Source organism: Eleginops maclovinus, chromosome 23 (assembly GCF_036324505.1).
Source record: "Eleginops maclovinus isolate JMC-PN-2008 ecotype Puerto Natales chromosome 23, JC_Emac_rtc_rv5, whole genome shotgun sequence".
In the NCBI taxonomy this organism is placed as follows: Eukaryota; Metazoa; Chordata; class Actinopteri; order Perciformes; family Eleginopidae; genus Eleginops; species Eleginops maclovinus.
The window spans coordinates 10,433,272-10,452,232 of record NC_086371.1 but is presented as its reverse complement, the minus strand read 5'-3'; the positions used below and the strand labels follow the sequence as shown (position 1 = coordinate 10,452,232).

Here is an 18,961-nt window from a genome sequence, read left to right as displayed (position 1 = left end):
AGCCCCAAAAAAGAGCTGATATGCTGATCCTGAAGGGGCATCTCATTCACATACACACACTTATACACACGTCAGGCAAAGCTATTGCCACTCCAGTGTGCAAGGATTTTCAGATCTCGAGTGAAATCACACTGCTATAATCTGTCACGAATCAGGCCAAGCTGATGGAACTGTGATATGTGAGAAATGTGTACCTGTGAATGCTATAACTCATTACCCTTTATCACTGCCAGCACAGGCTGACTGGCTTCATTCCTCACCCTCTCACCCAGTGTCCCTTTCCGTCTCTCCATTTTTGTCATCTGCTTCACAATTTCACTTTTTTTTTGCGATAATTTTGCGTGCAAAATAACATGAATGTCTCTACATTTTATACTGCAATATCAAATGACAAAGCTCACTTCCTGATTGTCAGTGCTACTTTATGACGGTATTAAAGGTTATTAAATTATTTGTTAAGGCTTAGCAATAAAATATTTGTATTCTGAAAGTAAGCAGAGCATTAATGAAAGATATATTGACGTAGATTATGTCATGAATAAAAATGTAAAACCTCTTAATGACTATGACTATGCTAAACGGTATGTGGTATTAGAGTTACTGCATTATAATCAGATTTAACTGTCCCACAGTAAAAGCTATAAAATAAACCCTGCTGAATTGTATACTGTTCTTTAATATTCTATCTGGATAAAGTCTTCTTAGCCTACGAGGTTGATGTAACAGATGTGTCTTGTTGCCATTTATTATCATTTTCTTACAGTGTTGTCACAAGGTATGTTGAACAGAAAAAACTATTTTCCACCTGCCTGTCAATAAGTCAATGCATGAAATTACTCTAATTCTTAAACAAGCTGGAGTGATTTGTTACTCGTCCATTTTGCACACAATATAATGCATAGAAAACTGAGTTAAAATGCAGCTTCCCAGAAATATTGAAGCTTCTACAATCTTCGGAAGAAGACGACGACATCCTAAAGTAATTGACTGGCTGACGCAAAACCTCCCACGTGGGGCAGCTGCAGCTCTCCCTTTCCTCCTCTGCTCCTTTTCACTGTCCTTTTATATCCGTTGCATATGGATGTTTTAACAATAATTTCCTTTGTCAATGTTAAGTTATCCACAAATTAAATTGGTATTTGAATATTATGTGTTGTAAACAATTGGTTTATTTAAGTTATTATTAATTCCCATCCCTGAAAAAATTTACTTTAACTAAACAAACAGGTTTCAAGGTTTCAAGGTTTTATTGGTCATATGCACAGCATATACAACGTACAGCATATGTTGGCAATGAAAACCTTATGTCCCATGCTCCTCCAACAACTCAACATACATGGTGCGAATAAGATAAATAAAATAGTGCAAAAAGAGAGAAGAATATTTACAATAACAACAATAAAGATTTGAGGATGTGAAATATATACATATGTGGAATACATTGAGAGTATTTAAATACTTTACGCTGTTGAATGAGGAGGTATGGACAGATGAATATATTACGTATAACAGATGTGTATGGCAGATATGTATAATATATAGATATGTGTACTATAAACAGATATGTATGGCAGATGTGTATAATATATATGTATGTGTGTACTATAAACAGATGTGAGTAGACATTCACAGAGCTCAGGAGTTCAGCAGTCTTATAGCCTGTGGTATAAAACTGTCCAGAGTCTGGTGGTCTTGGTCCGGATGCTGCGGTACCGTCTGCCAGACGGCAGCAGACAGAACAGATTGTTGCTGGGGTGATGGGGGTCCTTTAATATCCTACCGGCCTTCTTCCTACACCGCTGGGTGTAGAGGTCCTCCATGGATGGCAGCTCCGTCCTGGTGATGTGCTGAGCAGTTTTCACAACCCTCTGTAGAGTCTTACGGTTGAGGGCGGTGCAACTGCCATACCAGGCGGTGATGCAGCCACTCAGGATACTCTCGATGGTGCACCTATAGAAGTTGCAGAGTATCCTGGAGTCCATGTTGAACTTCCGCAGCCTGCGGAGGAAGAAGAGCCGCTGTCGAGCCGCTTGGATATGACCCTGGTGTGATGTGTCCATGTCAGGTCCTCACTGATGTTTACCCGAGGAACATGAAGCTGCTGACTCTCTCCACAGGAGTCCCGTCGATGGTGATGGGTGTGTGTGCCTCTCTCTGCCTCTTCCTGTAGTCCACAATCAGCTCCTTTGTTTTGCTGACGTTGAGATGGAGGTTGTTGTCCTGGCACCAAGACAGGAAGGAAAAATTAAGCTAGCAGCCTAAAAATAATGCCAAGCTATATGGCTCTAAACCCCAGAGACACACTATAAGTAAACAGGCAGTAGACTGCGGGCGACAAAGAAAATGTGATAGAAAGGCTTAACAGCAAGATAAATAAAGTCGCCCAGTCAGCTAGTGTTGGGAAACAAAGCTGAGCATATCCCTCCTGGGGAGAATACAGCAGAAAAGTGACACTTGAGTTTAGTTATTGTCTAATAACAGTGCAAGGAGCTGGATTGTGTGCCTGAGCTCTCGGATGAAAAACAAACAAACAAACAAACCAAAAAATAAGCCTATTAGGTGACAAGCCGACTAACAACGCTTCAGCAATAACAAAATAGTCAGGTGGAGATACTTATGAAATTTAATAAAACACTCCACCTCTAATGCGGAAAGTGCTAGGTCTCTCAATGCCACAAAACCCCGTGCCCTCTGAGAGCTGAAAACCCAAATAGAGTCTGCTGATATTTGTCCCTGTAACAGTCTCTCTTCCATCATCCTCCCTTTGTGGCTCCGGTTGGCACGGAAAAGGCAGAAGCTTCATTCTCAATAGATTACCCCGAGCAGAGAGTGTCTCGCACCTCTGCTTATCAGACCTACCAACCCATCATAGCACCAGGGACGGGAAGGGTAAGACACTCTCTCCAGAGAATGCATATTGATAACATCTACCACAAATAGAAGACATCATGGTTTCCCTATTAGAGGTGCAGCACAGCCGGGGTGTTGCATCCTGCTTATTCCACAGGCTATAGTTAGATCTAACGTACTTGTATATCAGAGATGTGGGCTCTTTCCTTTTGTTATTACTTACAAACAAGAAGTGAAAGAGAATACATTGGAACTCAGATTTTGTGACAGTTTTTTGTTGTGTGAATTCGTAACACTTCATTTGACTAAAAGGTTTAAGTGCTGACTTATCATAATAAATAAAGTGTATTACTTTAGGCGTGGTGATTTGAGGGCATTATATCATGCATTCACATCTACAGCTTGTGTAGCCTTTTTCTTACATAAATCCCAAACTAACTTAGAATAAAGCTACTCGGAGATTTGGAAACCCCAGTCTGGTCAAGTCAAGAACATTCCCCTAGTCTGGCAATAACAAACTCTCAAGCTGTACTGAGAACATGGATGGAAAACATTTTTTGTACCAGTAGCTCGGCTAAATAGCATAGTATGGCTAAAAGGTCAGCACTGCAATCTCAAAATCATCATAACGTAAATTAAATGTGGATACAAACTATGAAAACATATCACAATACTAATCCTGACTAAACTGTATATATAGGTCTGTGATACATATCCATTTAATCATGCTCTTACAGTATACCATTATTAGCGTGGTGGCAGATATATCAGTGGTAGTTCTTTAAATAAATGCTTGAGTATTCACACAGCACAATGCTGTGGGTGGGTTGACTCCATTCAAAGAACTATAGTAGATTTCCCCATCTCAGTAAGGCATATTTATCATAGAGGAAATAATGTTACAGATATTTTGTCTGAAAATATTTGGAAATCCAAAAATCCCAGGCCGGATAATTGCATTATTGTGACAACCCTTAACATTGTATTATCTGTGCTTTATTATATGATTTAGACACCACAGTATAACATATTACACATAAGCTCGTTGAAAATCCATTTTTTAAAAACCCTTTGTCTGGTTCGAGCAACGTTTTCTAAATCCTGTAATGACGTGATCTTTTGCACACCTGTCATATGACATAGTCCTGCCGCACATCTGGCTTTCTGGATGTTTCATTAGCGATGATGTGATAGTGAGTGATCACATATCTCGGTCTCAGCCAGGAAAGTCAGATTAACATTACCATAATCCAGACAAAGAGAGCAACCCATTTATTTAATGAATAATCCTCAGTTAATAACATAGAGAGCAGCTTTGGATGTGAATTATGCATAATGCAAGGAGAAAATGTTTTCTGTTGTGTATGACAGCTGTTCTCATTAGAGTATTTATGTATTTTCCTCCAAAATGAATCCTGGTGGTCTTTAAAAAAAACAGGTGTAGTTTTATTGTTTTAGGTTAAACTCTCTTATCATTTCAGAGGGCTTTGGGGAGTATTCAGGGTTTTTTGTGGCCATTTTGTTATATAGTCTACTGAGGTTTAAGTCTGGACTTTGTATCTCTGGTTATGATGCATTTCTCCCTAAAGGATCATTAAATGTCAGTGGAAAATGTTATCTGCCAAGCATTCGGTCACAATTATCTGTAAATCTGTTAAAAAGTATGAGGATTTGTGTACTACCATTCAGTACTTACTAGTGTCTCTGGGAAAAACAAACTAATCGTGTTACCCAGAGTTTAGGGGTGTATGGCTGTGAGTCTATAAGAGAACAGGATCAGAGACATTTCATCTACTTTGATATTGTGAGTTCAAATAGCAACTACTGTCTGCGGTCATACCCTCACTCTTCCCCACACCACTTAAAAGGAAGGAAGATGTTGCATTCTCATCTTTTTATCAAAATCTGAGACTTTTTATTTAATACTCAAGTTTTGAGTTTTTGAGCATTTTTTTCATCAGATCCAATGAACAGATCTATAACAGGTTAACTCACCCTGCAACTAAACACATTTCTACCCTCCATTCTCAGTTATTATAGTGTTTTCTCTGCAGTCTTCCAACCCCTTCCATCCACATTGCTATATAAATAAATGGAATCCATTCTTACAGAAAGGGACATCAATACATTTAGCTTCTGTACCTGAAAAACAGTTTGAAATTTGATTTATTCAAGAGATTTCCAAACAACCAGCATGGTGTATTATGCAACTACAGTACATTTCAATACTGCTTTCAACTTTTGTTTCACTTATGCTTTACCTGTTCCAACAGGATTTTCTTTAGAACTTTTTACCTCAAATTATTCAAACCTCAGTCGTGCAAAGCCAAGTAATCCCTCAGGACTAGAGGAAACACTTGCAGTACAACTCTTTTCCCCCTGCCTTAAATAGCACACTCACCATGTCATCTCCAGCACTGTGAATCACAAGCTCCATTTACCATAGTCACGATACAATTTAATAATCATTGTTTGGACCACAGCACGGTATTTGAAGATATAACAACATTTGCCACAATGCTGTTATGGTTTCAATATGGTATTGTGATAGTATATAGGCTACCAGTTTAACACCTACATATATGTTTAGTCACAAAAACAACTCAAATATGGTTGACAACCTTAAAACTCGTATTGTGATCCTTTGTTTTTGGTAAAAACATCCCAACTGTACCTACAAGATAATGATATGCACCAATGTTTTCACTGGATCGTTGATCAGTGAATTTATCGATAACGATTGTATCATTACAACATTAATATTTAAAATGATAAAAAACACAAAACATGTTCCAACAAATAATCTAATTGAACTACTTTCCTGTAATTATTGTCTTTGTTGGCAGAATTTTCCTGTTATATGAAGTCCAAATACATTTTAGGTAGCATTCGACTTTCTGCATGTCCGCAATCCTTTTGTTAATAACCACCCACTTTTTCTCTTTGTTCTGCCTGGTGTTCTCTCCCCCCCCCCCTCCATCCCCCGCCTACCTTTCCCCTTGTGCTTGTTTCCATGTGCAGGAGGGAATCCCAGCTCTTGCCTCACTGCAGTGGATGAGGTCAGGCGTTACGTAACGGGGAGCGAATGAGCCAGACAGCCAGCACCAACCTCTGCTCACATGTAGTCAAGCAATAAGCCCGGCAGTAAGCAGGCAGGCAGGGGCAATATCTAATATTGATGAGGCTTTTGCAACACAAATGTATTCTTCCCCTGCCCTGCTACAGTACAGTAGACATCACTTGGTAAACGGCTGCATGGGGAAAACATTTTGCCTGCAGTCCTCCATCGCGCATCATTAAATCCTGCGACCACAACACCCTGAAAAAGGGAGCTGGAACATGGAGCACAGTATTTGTTACAGGGATACAAGAAGCAAGTGCCCCTGAGGGAACATTAATACAAACTAAGATCACTGCCTGCCTAAACAGAAAATATGTGTTGAACTAAGCGGAACAGATATAAGACTGGATGTCTTCAGGATATGTGATATAGTCAGTGACTGTGATCCCATAATGAAATGTGTCATACATTTTGATATTACATTGAATATGCATCACTGGTAAACAGCTAGACTAAATCAAAATGTGTGAAAGATGTAGTCTGTGATTGCTGTCCCTGTCAAAACAACATGAGTGGCTTTAATATCCTGCTCGATTGACTGCAGCAAGCCGAGGTCCGGGAATGAATCAATATTGCTGTCCTTATTGTATTGATGGCATCGCGTGATTTACTGATGTGATATTTGAGGTAAGACAGTTGCTCTGCTGAGAAAACATACATTTGTGAAGGCCATTTCCTCTTCTACGAGTGCATACCAGTAACAACCCCAAACAAATAAACAGCCTTGACATTACACATGTGATGTTAGAATGGACTGAGTGAACAGAAGAAGAAAAGGACTTAGGACAAGGGTGAGCCAGAAAAAAAAACAAAAAGGTGAACAGAGAAAGGGAAAAATATCAAGTTTCCTGCAGCGAAGCCACCCATTTCATCATAAGGTTGACTGCTTGCAATAATGTAACATTTCCTCAGGGCAGCACGGGTGTGCAGGTTACTATAAGCTGAAAGATCCTACTGTATCTGAGACTTCTGTACTGGTACTGTATGCTTCCATCCAAATTTGTATAAAATGTAATTTTTCAAAGCATTTCACATAGAGATCAGCAGAAGAATATAAAGAAACATCTTGTTCTATCTACAGATATTTTAGGGAAGGACAAGACAATATCGGCCTTTCTTATCTTATTAAAATGAATTGCCATTTTCAGTGCACAGCTTTATGCTTCGATGTCAGAGTAACTAGAACAGACTAGATGGACTCAGTCGAGCTTCGTCTGATCATGAATGGATTATCAGTACAGGCCAGACAACTAAAATGCGTGTCCATCTTCACACACAGATCTCTCGCCCTCTCTCATCCCGTACTCTCTCTCCCCCTCCCTCATGGCTCTCTGTTCTGCTCTCGGTCTTATCTCCCGCATACAATCACTTTCTCTCTCCCTCCTGGAGCTTTCTTGTGTTTTGTGCTTGTGTGTCATACATCTTAAGCCTTTAGCTATAGTGATTGTGTTCTCTATGCTACTCTCAATGTTGCGGAAATTGCTTTCATCCAGCACACCTTCCCCTTCCAAATAAATTTGTGTTGATGCACTTCAAATCGTGGGACTTGTGGTTAGGACCAATAATGCACTTGCTTGGAGATTGGAGGCTTGAATCCCCATTAACAGCTTTGCCTCGGGGCTCAAATGTAGGATGTCGATATCTTAGCCAGCTGTCTATCAGCTCTCTAAGTGGAGCTGGAGCCAGCAGCCAAGGGAGACCTATAGACCTTCACAGGGAATCTGATCTCTGCAGAGGGAGAGAAGAGCCCTTGTGTACAACCATGCACCACATGAACAGATTTCCTGAGGTCATGATTTTCACCTTAAATGTCTTCATCCTTAGCAGCACAAGCTACTCATATATTAATCTGAATAGTACAATGACGACAGTGTAGTAGGAGACAGACCAAGTCATCACAGTTGTAGTTTTCACGCGAGATATGGACTGAAAAGATGTCTTTGGTGATCTTGTATTAGCATAATGATATCAACTGTTTACATTGGGAAGCAAATAGTTTAGCTTGTTTCACCAAGAGGCAGCACAGTCTGCCAGGCTCACTGGGTGAGCTGGCAAGAATATGGCATCTTCACCACCCACTGTTAATCAGCAACACATATGTACGTCTGCGCAATAAGGCCCACAAAGAAATACATACTGCCCAGCATTGGCAGTTACATTTATCAAAACCCTTTCAAGAAATAATTCTATAGGACAAACTCAGAAAGCACACAGACGATCATGCATGTAACATAGACATGTATAAAGCTATAACATGAATTGTCTTTGTAAAGTCGGCTTACTTTAGACTGATGACAGAATGTTTGTTTCTCAGGAAGGATCTGATTCAGTTATTCTACTCTGTTAAGTGGTTAAAGTATATTTTTTTCACTTGGTATGTTAAAGAAAGTTTTCAATATTGACTCACATATGGCAGAAAGATATTTGCTGCCAAATTCTAGCTAAAAGCCTGCCGTGGAGTACTGTAGGTTTAATATTTTAAGCATATTGCAATTTTGGCAACACCCCAATCAGGGGAAAAACAGCAGGTTTTGTAAGTGGCAGCTGTTGGGAAAAAAACAGCTCTGACATCACTAATGTAAGTGTGATCTGATATTTCTGCCCTCTGTGTTTCCATGAGCTCAGTCTATGTTCATCTTGCCAAGCCATGACATGCACACACTTGAATTTAATCATTGATCATCTTACTGATGTGTGATAATGATGACAATGATTTCCGTGATAGTATGGGCGCTTCTACCCTCAAATGCGCATAATGGTTGTGAGCAATGACAGTTGCTCTTGCACAGTAGGAGAAACCAGCCGATGCCAAACAGTTGGTAAAGTTGCACATCTTAACCTTCCCTTTCATTGGCAGGCCTTTAATGGGTATAGAAGAGGATCATGCGGATGTATGCATAATGTGCAGAGACAGGTGATAGATTAGGTTGCATAGTTTATGTAAGAGATTGCTGTGGTGGGAGAAGTATGTGCGTTTGTGCACTGTATAATTTGTTATTACCCATTATAGCTCATTGCATGCTAAGAAGGTCTAAGATGAATGAACGTATTGCCTAGAGGCTCTGCAGCCACTTAAAACAAATAAAGATTAACCTGTCAAGGAATCGCCTTGCTTTTGTTTTCACATACATCTCATTGCACCTTAATTATGTTCATGTCAGCAATGCTGTCATTACTTCATAATTGCTAAGCATTGCCTTGTTCAACCCTTAAATAATAAACACATATTGTTAAACAATATCTGTAACCGCGTTAGCCAAAACATATATGTTGTTTGTAATTAGAACATAAGCTCATAATTACAGCCTATGAAACGCAATCAAACCAAACTGTAAACAAAGGATTTCTCTTAACCACAGACGGTGGTGGTTAGGGTAAACAAAAATGGTACTAAGAAAAAAAGGATTGTTACTTTATACTGGCCCAAGTAGAAGTATAAGAATTAGCTTATTACATCAATTGTAGTACTGCGTTAAAACAGTTCCCCACACTCAGCAGATACCACGACTTTTGTTCCTTATCATTCGAAGGGGCATACAGGGAGTGGATTTTTGGCCAGGGACATACTGTACATGCAAATGCCTGAAAGAAACAGAGACAATTAATGTTCCGCCATGATCTTGAACTGTTGTCAATTGAACAGGGGTCTTGGAGGGGGTAGGGCCACATCTCCGTTCCATCTGCGGTACAACGATTGGTTGGTCTGCTTTTTTTTATCTCCCGCTGTCAGCCAATTGCTGTCCCCTGAGTTACGAACGTTACGAACGTGTGCTTGTTTGGTGTTGATTCCCGCTGACTAAAGTGGGAGTTGTGAAGGCTCTGTTGGTGTTGGTGATGAGGATTGAGGTGGTGGTGGGGGCGGGGGTCCCTGAAGCTATAAGTGCTGATAATCAATTTCACAACAGGAGAATTGAAGGAAGAGAGGCCTCCGCTGAATGGAGGGGATCCTCTCTGGTTGTGTTTATATCAGGGGGAGCGGGAATGACAGTTTGGGTCAAAGTTAATGTGTCTGTGGAATTCATTCGTCTGCAAATGAGTAAGCCAGTGAGAAGAGGACACTGATAAGTGGGTGTGTAATATGGATGCCTGGTTAGTGATTGTTCATTCTCACACTGTATTGACACAGTGCATATGTTTCATGAGAGTACAGTACACTGCATAGTACAGTACTGGGTTACGTTTGTCTCTCCAACAAATGAAAAGCAAACAAGAGGCTTTATCTCAACAATAAAAAGACCCTTGACATTATTCACAAAAGGGAGATGAGAAGAAGAGAAGGAGGAGGAGGGTCAGTCATCCTGGGCAGCCCACAGCAAGGAGTCGGTTGCCATGGTTTCAGAGGAGTTGGGGCTGGTGTTGCTGGGCCGATGGGAGGCAGGCAGCTGGTTGCCTAACAGCAGCAGATGGAGCAGCGCAGGTTTCCAAGAACACACGGGCAATGTCCCTCGCCTACATGTGTCATATCATTCCCGTCATCGTTATCCTATCCAGGCACAGTGCGCACACACACAAACAGAGAAACACCAGACCACTCTGTTGGGAGTCATCACGGAGCTTTAGCAGACTTTTAGCCTTTTATGTGGCAGCATCTCTACCACGGGAATCAACAGAACAAAGTACCAGGACTGCTGTTTTCTTTAAATCAACATTAATTATTTGAAGACTTAGAACTCTGTGCCTGGATTTATTACATGTACAATAAGTACAATGTTTGATCTAAATTAAATGAAAGTCAAACAATATACTATACTGACTGAAAGAGAGATAGATTAAAACCAGAATAAACAGTATTAGCACTGGTCATCAAGAAGAACTTGATAATGTTCCCCTCCATCTCCATCTCTTGTATTATTTAGGTTTGAAGCTGCTCACAAATGTCTCTATCATATAATTTAACAGGGTCATAAACAAGTTTTTCCTTGACTAGCTCAAGGAATAACACTTAAACAAAAAGCACATGAACTTAATGTATTGCACTAAGCAGGTTTTCTCTTTGCACACCCACACATAAAGTACCAAGAGAGGCTTCTTCTGTGCTTTAATGTTTGCAGGACTAGGTTTTTGTTGTAGCCCCTTACACTTTTTGTAATGGTCTTTGATCTAGTGCACATGTCCATACATGTTCATGTTCAGTATACTCGTGTGGTTTTATTTTAAAGTAGAAGAAGAGAGATAAGCAGAAGAGGCTGCTGAGCACAATAACCAGAGGATCACTGAACCCACAAATCTGAACTTTAATAACTTCACAGACCTGTGCTCTCACCCTGGGTGAGGTAAATCTTATAATATCTAGGCAGCATGAGATATGAAGGACTTCTATAATCCTTTATCTGCTGTAATTCTTTGCCATACATACACCTTGGCAGAAGGGCATCAAATCATTAATGGAGATTGGACTAAAGCTCACTGTGAATTCCATGAGAGCAGGAAAAAAACAGATGAAAGCAAACGATGCCTTGCTCTTGATTATTTTTCCTCAAATACATCACGACTACAGAATAATGCTTTTTTTGTGCTGTTGCTATGGAAACCATAATTAGAGTCCAGCACGATGGCACTGTTTCCAATTAGAGCATGGCTCCGTTTCAAATCAAGCAATGCCAACTAGTTGGCAGCTGGATTTTTATGATATATCACCAAGAGTGTATTTATCAAGAAGAGCATGTCGAAAAACAGAGTAAGACCAAAGCACTGGCAGCAGAAGAGTTGGGAGGAAGAGAAAGAGAGAGAGTAACAATGTGATTGTGGACAATGGAGCAGTTAGTCATCAAGATGAACAAAAAGCTTCCTTCCCCTTTGGACAGCACTGGACTGGCTTGGTTGACCTTTCGCAGATAAGTGAGCAGTTGAAGTTGATGGATAAGAGGAAACCCTGATAATATAAACAAACTTATATTCATTACAATATGACATGATTGCTCATTGAACAGTTCCTCACCGCCAACAACGTCTCTGTAACCGCGCTCACCTGAATGAATGACTTGCGAAAGGGTTTTTCCTGCGCAGCACACACTGATAGCGTAGTCATGCTCACAGCTCAGCATAAGAACATTCATTCCCTGCATCCGTGTCACGGTTCGCCACATTCACAAATCTCATTCCTCTTGCCCCACATGCTAAGAAGGGGGGATTGGAGCGACAGTGAAATGATGCCCATTAGAATAATTAATTTCCCCTGATGGGTCAAATGAGAATGTATCACCAGCCTTATTAATAATGTGGTAGCCAGGTCCAAAAACAGCCCTTCCATGACAGAGATGGAGGAGGCCAGTCAAACTAAGCAGAGAAACTCAACACAGGCCTCAGGCTGCTGAACTGCACTTTACCAAAGAGCGGGGAACAGAACCCATAAGATATTGTACATCGTTTACAGTGTAATAAAAACTGCTATGCAAAACGTATTCACTTGCACTGAATATGTGAAACTGCATTATGACACTTTCACATATTCATGAAATGAACTGAATGTATTGATTCGCTCTCAGGAAAACAGCAGGCTATTCATAATTTCTAAAGAACGCAAAGTATTTCCCACACAGATACAAATCATGGTTTGTACAGTAATTGCCAACATCACAATTGTTCTCTCCTTACCTACAATACTATCTTATGTTTATAAGATGTTATTCATACAGATGTTGGTTGGACAGAGAAGAAATTCCCTTACATTTTCTCTATAGATCTGGTATTACAACTCAGCATTTGAAAAGACTCTTTGGTTGTAATATCTTTTCCTAATGAACAGCTGACCAGATAATGCGCTTTGTGTTTCACAGGTGTGCCTTCTAATGGACTTAATGAACTTGCATGCCAAGATACTGATCTACAGTGACATTAGTTTTCATGACTGTCCATTCAGCACATGCAATCAGGTAACATCTTTCATTAAAATGTAAAACAATTGACAGACATTGCAGTTACAGGAAAAATAAATCCAAAGCTTATGTCACAATGATGATGCAATGATTTCAGTATTTCTGGGCAGTTTAACCGACCTGATGGTACGAGACATGACTGACCACATACGTAATCACACATGCACGCACACAAGCGCTTTTTGTCCAACAGATGTTGTTGCTGCAGTAAATGCACAACAACACAACATTTGCCAACAAATGATGTCATCATTCATGGTGGTAGGCATCTGCACATATTTGTTTGATTACAAACAAGCATCCATTTAAAAAACATTAACTGCCATTTAAATGCAAAACAAAGAGGACATAAATGTAATAATAATACGTGCATGGCAGCATATTTTTAAAAATTAGTTCCTGATTTTTCTGTGGGTGTCAGATGACTGACAGAAAACAGCGTGATCCATTCACTGCTCTGAAAACACTCAAATCATTCACAATGAAAACACCAGAAAAACCCTCACAGTGAAAAAATCAAGTACAATTTTTGTGTATTTATCCAGTTTGGCCAGCATTTACAGTTGCTTTGGCACAATCCTTTAAAGAAAATGTGTGTGAACATCTTCCTAATTTTCTCACATCAGCATATGAATCTCTTGATACTATCACAGAACAAAAAAAAAATATCAGCAAACCCAAATTATTCCAGCCCAGTGTAACAACTTCTTCAACATATGCTTTACATGTTCAGTTTCCAGTTTAATTTTGTTTAAATTCCAGTATATTCAAATATCACATATTATCAAAACGCTAAAATAGTTGACAAAGGTAAATCTTGAAGTTTATTTAGTATTTATTCTTTAAATCCTTGTGAAATATAGAAAATATAGTGATTTCTGAAATACATTTTTACCACAGAAAATGTATTTGAGCTAATCTTGCAAATTAAGTACATTACAGGACAATATGCTTCATAACATGAATGTAAAAAATTAAATATTAAAGAGCTATACAGTCAACTTTTAAAAGGGAAAGCTACCAGGGTATACAGAATGACATAATGTCTGTTATTGGACAAATTGATATTGTCTCTTAATATATTTCATCATATTGACACACCTCCCATGTGTCATAAAGGAGTTGCTCATACAGAGTAGCTTTATGCATGTTGAGCAGCTCTCTCGAAAACAATGTGCTATCTTAATGTTGTTTGTGACTCAGCGTTAGGTCATTTTAAATTCTGTGGCAGTTGTCTTTAAAGACTGATTGCATGCCGATGCAAGGGGCCTTTCACTTCACCTCAGCGTTTGAACCACAGTTTGCTGCATCTTTCATAATTCATGACTTCAGCAGGACCACTTTGCCACTTTTTGTTATTCATTCTACAACTGACTATATGAACCAGCTCTCATATTTCCTTCATGTCCTTTCAAGTTGTTCAATGCAATAAAAAGCTCCTGAAACTTACAACCATAAAAGTTTAATTAAATGTGCAACCCTTTTATTCTTATTTTTGTGCACTTATTTTCTTCATGGGCCTCGTAACATGACAGGAATTGGGTATAGTCGAATGGAATATTTACAACCCATACACATTATATTCACATGTCAAATACGGTTCTCCAGTACAAAACTTGGTCAAAAGACATAATCTGCTACATCAAAATAACAGACCTTACAAATCACTTGTATGAAATATTGTCCTCTGTTTTTAGAGAGCTGACATTAAGCTTCAAGACATACAACAATTATTAAGTCACTGGCAGGTTCAATGGCAGTTATAATAATCATTATATAATGTTAACAGACAACATAGTACTGATGTTGAAACCAACTTACACCATATAGGCCTTAAAGAAGACTCAGTTAATGTGATCCTAATCCAACAGTGTGACCAATTCAGTTTGATCACAACAGGCTCCACAAATCTGTAGCAGTCATGTACAAACAGGCTGTAAATTAACTAAATGAAGATATCACCACACACTGAGCTGATGGCACGGCAGCCAACAAAAAGTGCAACAATGAACAAATATCAGATTTATGAAAACGCACTTACTTTTTGTAGATCTTGGTTGTGCCTCAAGTAACATATCTTAGATGAATGAATGAAACAAGGCCACTTCGGTGTTTCCACACTTTCGGGTGCACTTTCCTTCGGTGCTATCAAGATTTCCACCACGGCAGCTAACGTCTGAACAGTTAGTCTGGCAATGTGAGGATCCATTTTAATAGCACCAACACTGCATTGCACGTTAGCTTGCTAGTTTAAGTGTGTGGAATGTGCACATCGGCAGGGAAACACTGCAACAACTATGATCCTGAATTACTCGCAGTTATGCAGGTATGTTTAACAACGTTTCATTTAGCAGAAGGCAAAGCGTAGTTTTAATAGTTTGACAAGGCGCTTTAGTTGACAAAAACATGGCTATGGCATGACAGACAAACTTTTCGAATTTGCGGCATTTCACTTCCGGTTTTAATTTCCGGGTTTTCACGGAGTTTAATAAAGAAAAACTCAACTTAAATGGCACAGAAGATGTGCTCATTATGGGTTATTTGAGATTGAAAATGATTATGTGTTAGGGGGAAAAAAAACATTTACAAGGGAATTCCCTGGCTATTGTAGTTTAAATGTATGTTTATTTTTGATCAACTTTAACAACTCAAATACACACAATATTAAATTGTGTTGTCAAACTTACCATGGCAGAAAGGTGTTGGCTGAGGTCTTAACGTAGTGCACCTACTTCAAACATAATGTAGATCAAATGGAATGGTGAATGAGAAAACCCCCAGGTAGGCTACTCTTTAATGTTCAATATAATTCAGTAAATTACATCACATTACAATCCATTTTATTTAGCCGATGCTATTATCTGAGCGACATACACTTCAATACAGTAGACAGGCCTACAGGAACAACTTGGGGCTAAGTAAGCCAAGGACACTTGGACATGTTGACTGCAGGGTGTGGGATCCATTTAGTAGGTGAGGGTTTTATAATCAGAATGAAAAGGGATTTGGGAGTGTTTTCAATACTAACACTGTTTAGCCTGTAAATGCCCTTCATCCTGTAATATTATTATGTGCATGAAATTAAAATTAAGCAAAACCACTTTACTTCTGAGTTGAAATTAACCCTGAACAAAAGCATGTCTCAAACCCCTATTAATAAGAGGAACTGATGTCAAAATATATAATTGCATACACAATGCACAATGCACCTTATATTTAGTGAAACTGATATCAGTGAATGTAAATTGTTGTTGTCGAATGGACACACTTAGATCTATGCATTCTAACTGAGGTCAGGTTACTATAGCAAGAACAGCATCAGAATTCAGTAAAACTTCTAAACCATGAATTTTTAAAGGCCGTGAAAACACTGAAGCTTGCTACAAAGACACATTAGAGACCAAGCTTCAGAACAAAGCTGTCAAATGTGTCAAGGAATGCACACATCACATAGCACATTACTAGGCACTGCAGAGTTTAAACTACAATGCTTCTTTCCTGAATGGTTTCAGTGCATTATACTACAGAGCTGAAATTCATGTAATCCACCATCACCGTCTCCCATTTTGTTAATGGCAACTAGGCCTAACGTTTTACTATCTTAGAAAAGGAATCCAGAACCCTGCTAAATAAACACCTTGGCTACAGGCCCTGGATAATGGACACTACCATGCTCCAAGGTTCTGGCTTGCTCTAATTATGGGTTCATATTTGAGGGCCTGAGAAAAAAAAAGCATCACCTCTTCTTTGCCTTAATGATTACAGACATATTGTTTATTACAATTAACAACCAACTCTGTGGATGAAAGCATGCTTCTAAATAATGAAGTTCACAAATGCTTACAATCAATTTATTCACTTAAGTTCAGAGTTTACTGGTATTGTTCTATAAGGGCCTTCAAACATTGCATTCATTAGTTTTCAATGTGTCCCTGAGCTATAGCATCTTGAACCTTTGGTCTGATGTCTCACGTGTGCTCACACTTATACTTGTTTGATACAGACATTGCCACTAGGCCAAAACTTAGTACCGCTACTTAAAACCATTACAGGTTCATTTCAACCATGAAGAACTAAGCTTTTAGAAACAATAATAAAGGAGAAGACAAAAAGCACCACTTCAACTGTTCCCATCGACCAGGACTGTAGAAACGGCACCTTTATGACCTTGGGCCATCAAGCGCTTACATTTTACACTTAGCGAGGTATTAACAATCAATATTCTGTATAGTCTGTTCAACATTTTATCGTCTTTCTTTATTGGCAGACATGGCAATAAACGGTTGAACTTGAACAGTACATGACTGAGCCGGTTAGTCAGTCAGTAAGTGAGTCAATGAGTGAAGGAAGTGAGTGATTGAGCAAACAGAAATGAAAGATTGTTCTGCCATTCAGGCTCCAAATGGTTGACAGCAATGTTAAGTGAACAAAATGCTTTGCTTTTGTCATCTTAGGGCGTTTGTGTACGTACAGTACGCGTCTAGGATCTCGAAAGCTTGTGTGTATTTGTATGTGAGTGTGTGTGTATTTGTGTATCAGGCTGTCAGGGCTGTCCTCCACTCCTAATGGTTTAATGGGCACCCTGTGGTGCCTCTCAAGCCCCCTGGAGTGGGACACACTCAAAGTGTGGGGGAGCACAAAGGCGCAGCCATGTCTCTGGAGAGGAGTGTCTTTGTGACGAGGGGCCACTGCTGTGCTGACTGTTGCTGGCCTCATGGTGATTACCCTCCCCGGGAGGTCTGCTTTGTGGGCCCTGAAACCCAGGACTTCACCTTTACATACCCCACTGTTGCGCCTCAACAGGGGGCCGAAAGGCACCCCTGTCCATCACCTCACTTCGGTAGACAAGCACAGCTGCCAGCATTCTTTGTCACGTTTTCCAATCAAGAGAAGGAACATTACTTTGCAAATGAAAACAACATACAAATGGTAAACCCACAAACAGAAGAAGGAGAACCAGGGTTCACCATCCTGCCCCGCAAGCTCCATCAACAGCATAACAACAATAAACAGATACATATATACACAAACAGATATGGTTCATGCATACAGTGAATACATCTGAAATGCGTCTGAAATGTCCTCACATTTCATGACCTACTTCTAAACAAATGCATATTTTATGTTGAGCAATTTCAACCACATCATGCTCACACACACAAAGCCAAGTACAGTATGTAGATCCAATCCCACACACGCTGCCCACTGGCTTCTGTGTTCCACACCAAACACCATGCAAAAGCCTAAAATTGTGTGTTGCCTGTATTCCTTAATAAACCAAGACTTAACATGTCTTTGAAATGGATGTAGCCTCGAGCAGAGGAGAAGGCATCCCAGAGCCTGACTTCGGGTCCTAAGCAACTGAGGATAGTAGCTTAGCTCCTCTGATTCTACTGATCAGGGTCACACTGTGGGGGCCGGTCGCCAGTGAATAGTTCTACACCCACCTTCCGATCTTGCTGTCATGGAGACTGCAGTTGACTCCTCACACTTCTTCTTTCAGTCTTGACGGACTTTATCTTGAGAATAATGTGGATGTCTGATGGAAGTCTATGTCGAATTTACTACTGAGATGCATTTTACACTAAGACATGTGACTGTTCATGTTTCCGTGATGGGAGGATCATAATGCTTGTCAGTAATTTTATAATTTCTTATTATACAATATGGTGCTTCAAAACCATTGAGGCCATCCATTGTTTTACAAAGAATATTGCAGTACCCAGGGAATCACCTCATTATCTAGTTATGTAAGGCCAGAGGGTTTATCTGCCTCTATTATGTGTTTCTATCCCCTCTGTAATGCAAACTCAAAGTAGAATTAGATACCCAGCTATCTAAGGACATGTTTAATTTAGCTGTTGGTGATTGAGGATGTATCTGCGGTGTCTGGCTGTCCACCACAATCAATACGCTTTCCGAGCAGCGTGTGACCGATGTTAGTGTAAAGGTCTGCTTAATGTGGAAATCAATGGCCAGGGTGTTTCTTGAGATAATATGCTGACATGAAAATTAACAATTTCAATTACAAAACCCTTTGAAATAAACTCTTAGCTAAAAATGTATTGAACAATTCTTTCATGTAACTTAGTTTGCTTTGATTTGCTCAAGATTT

The 18,961-nt window shown here is 39.6% G+C and overlaps 1 protein-coding gene across 1 annotated transcript in view; it reads right to left on the bottom strand.

Moving 5' to 3' along the window:
• f9a (coagulation factor IXa) overlaps positions 1 to 15,276 on the bottom strand; it is a 112,019-nt gene extending 96,743 nt beyond the window's left edge. Inside the window, exon 1 of the mRNA XM_063876591.1 lies at positions 14,888 to 15,276. Within this exon, the coding sequence (XP_063732661.1) occupies positions 14,888 to 14,921 (34 nt within the window). The 5' untranslated portion in view covers positions 14,922 to 15,276. The remainder of the gene's footprint in view (positions 1 to 14,887) is intronic.
• Between the last annotated feature and the right edge of the window lie 3,685 nt (positions 15,277 to 18,961).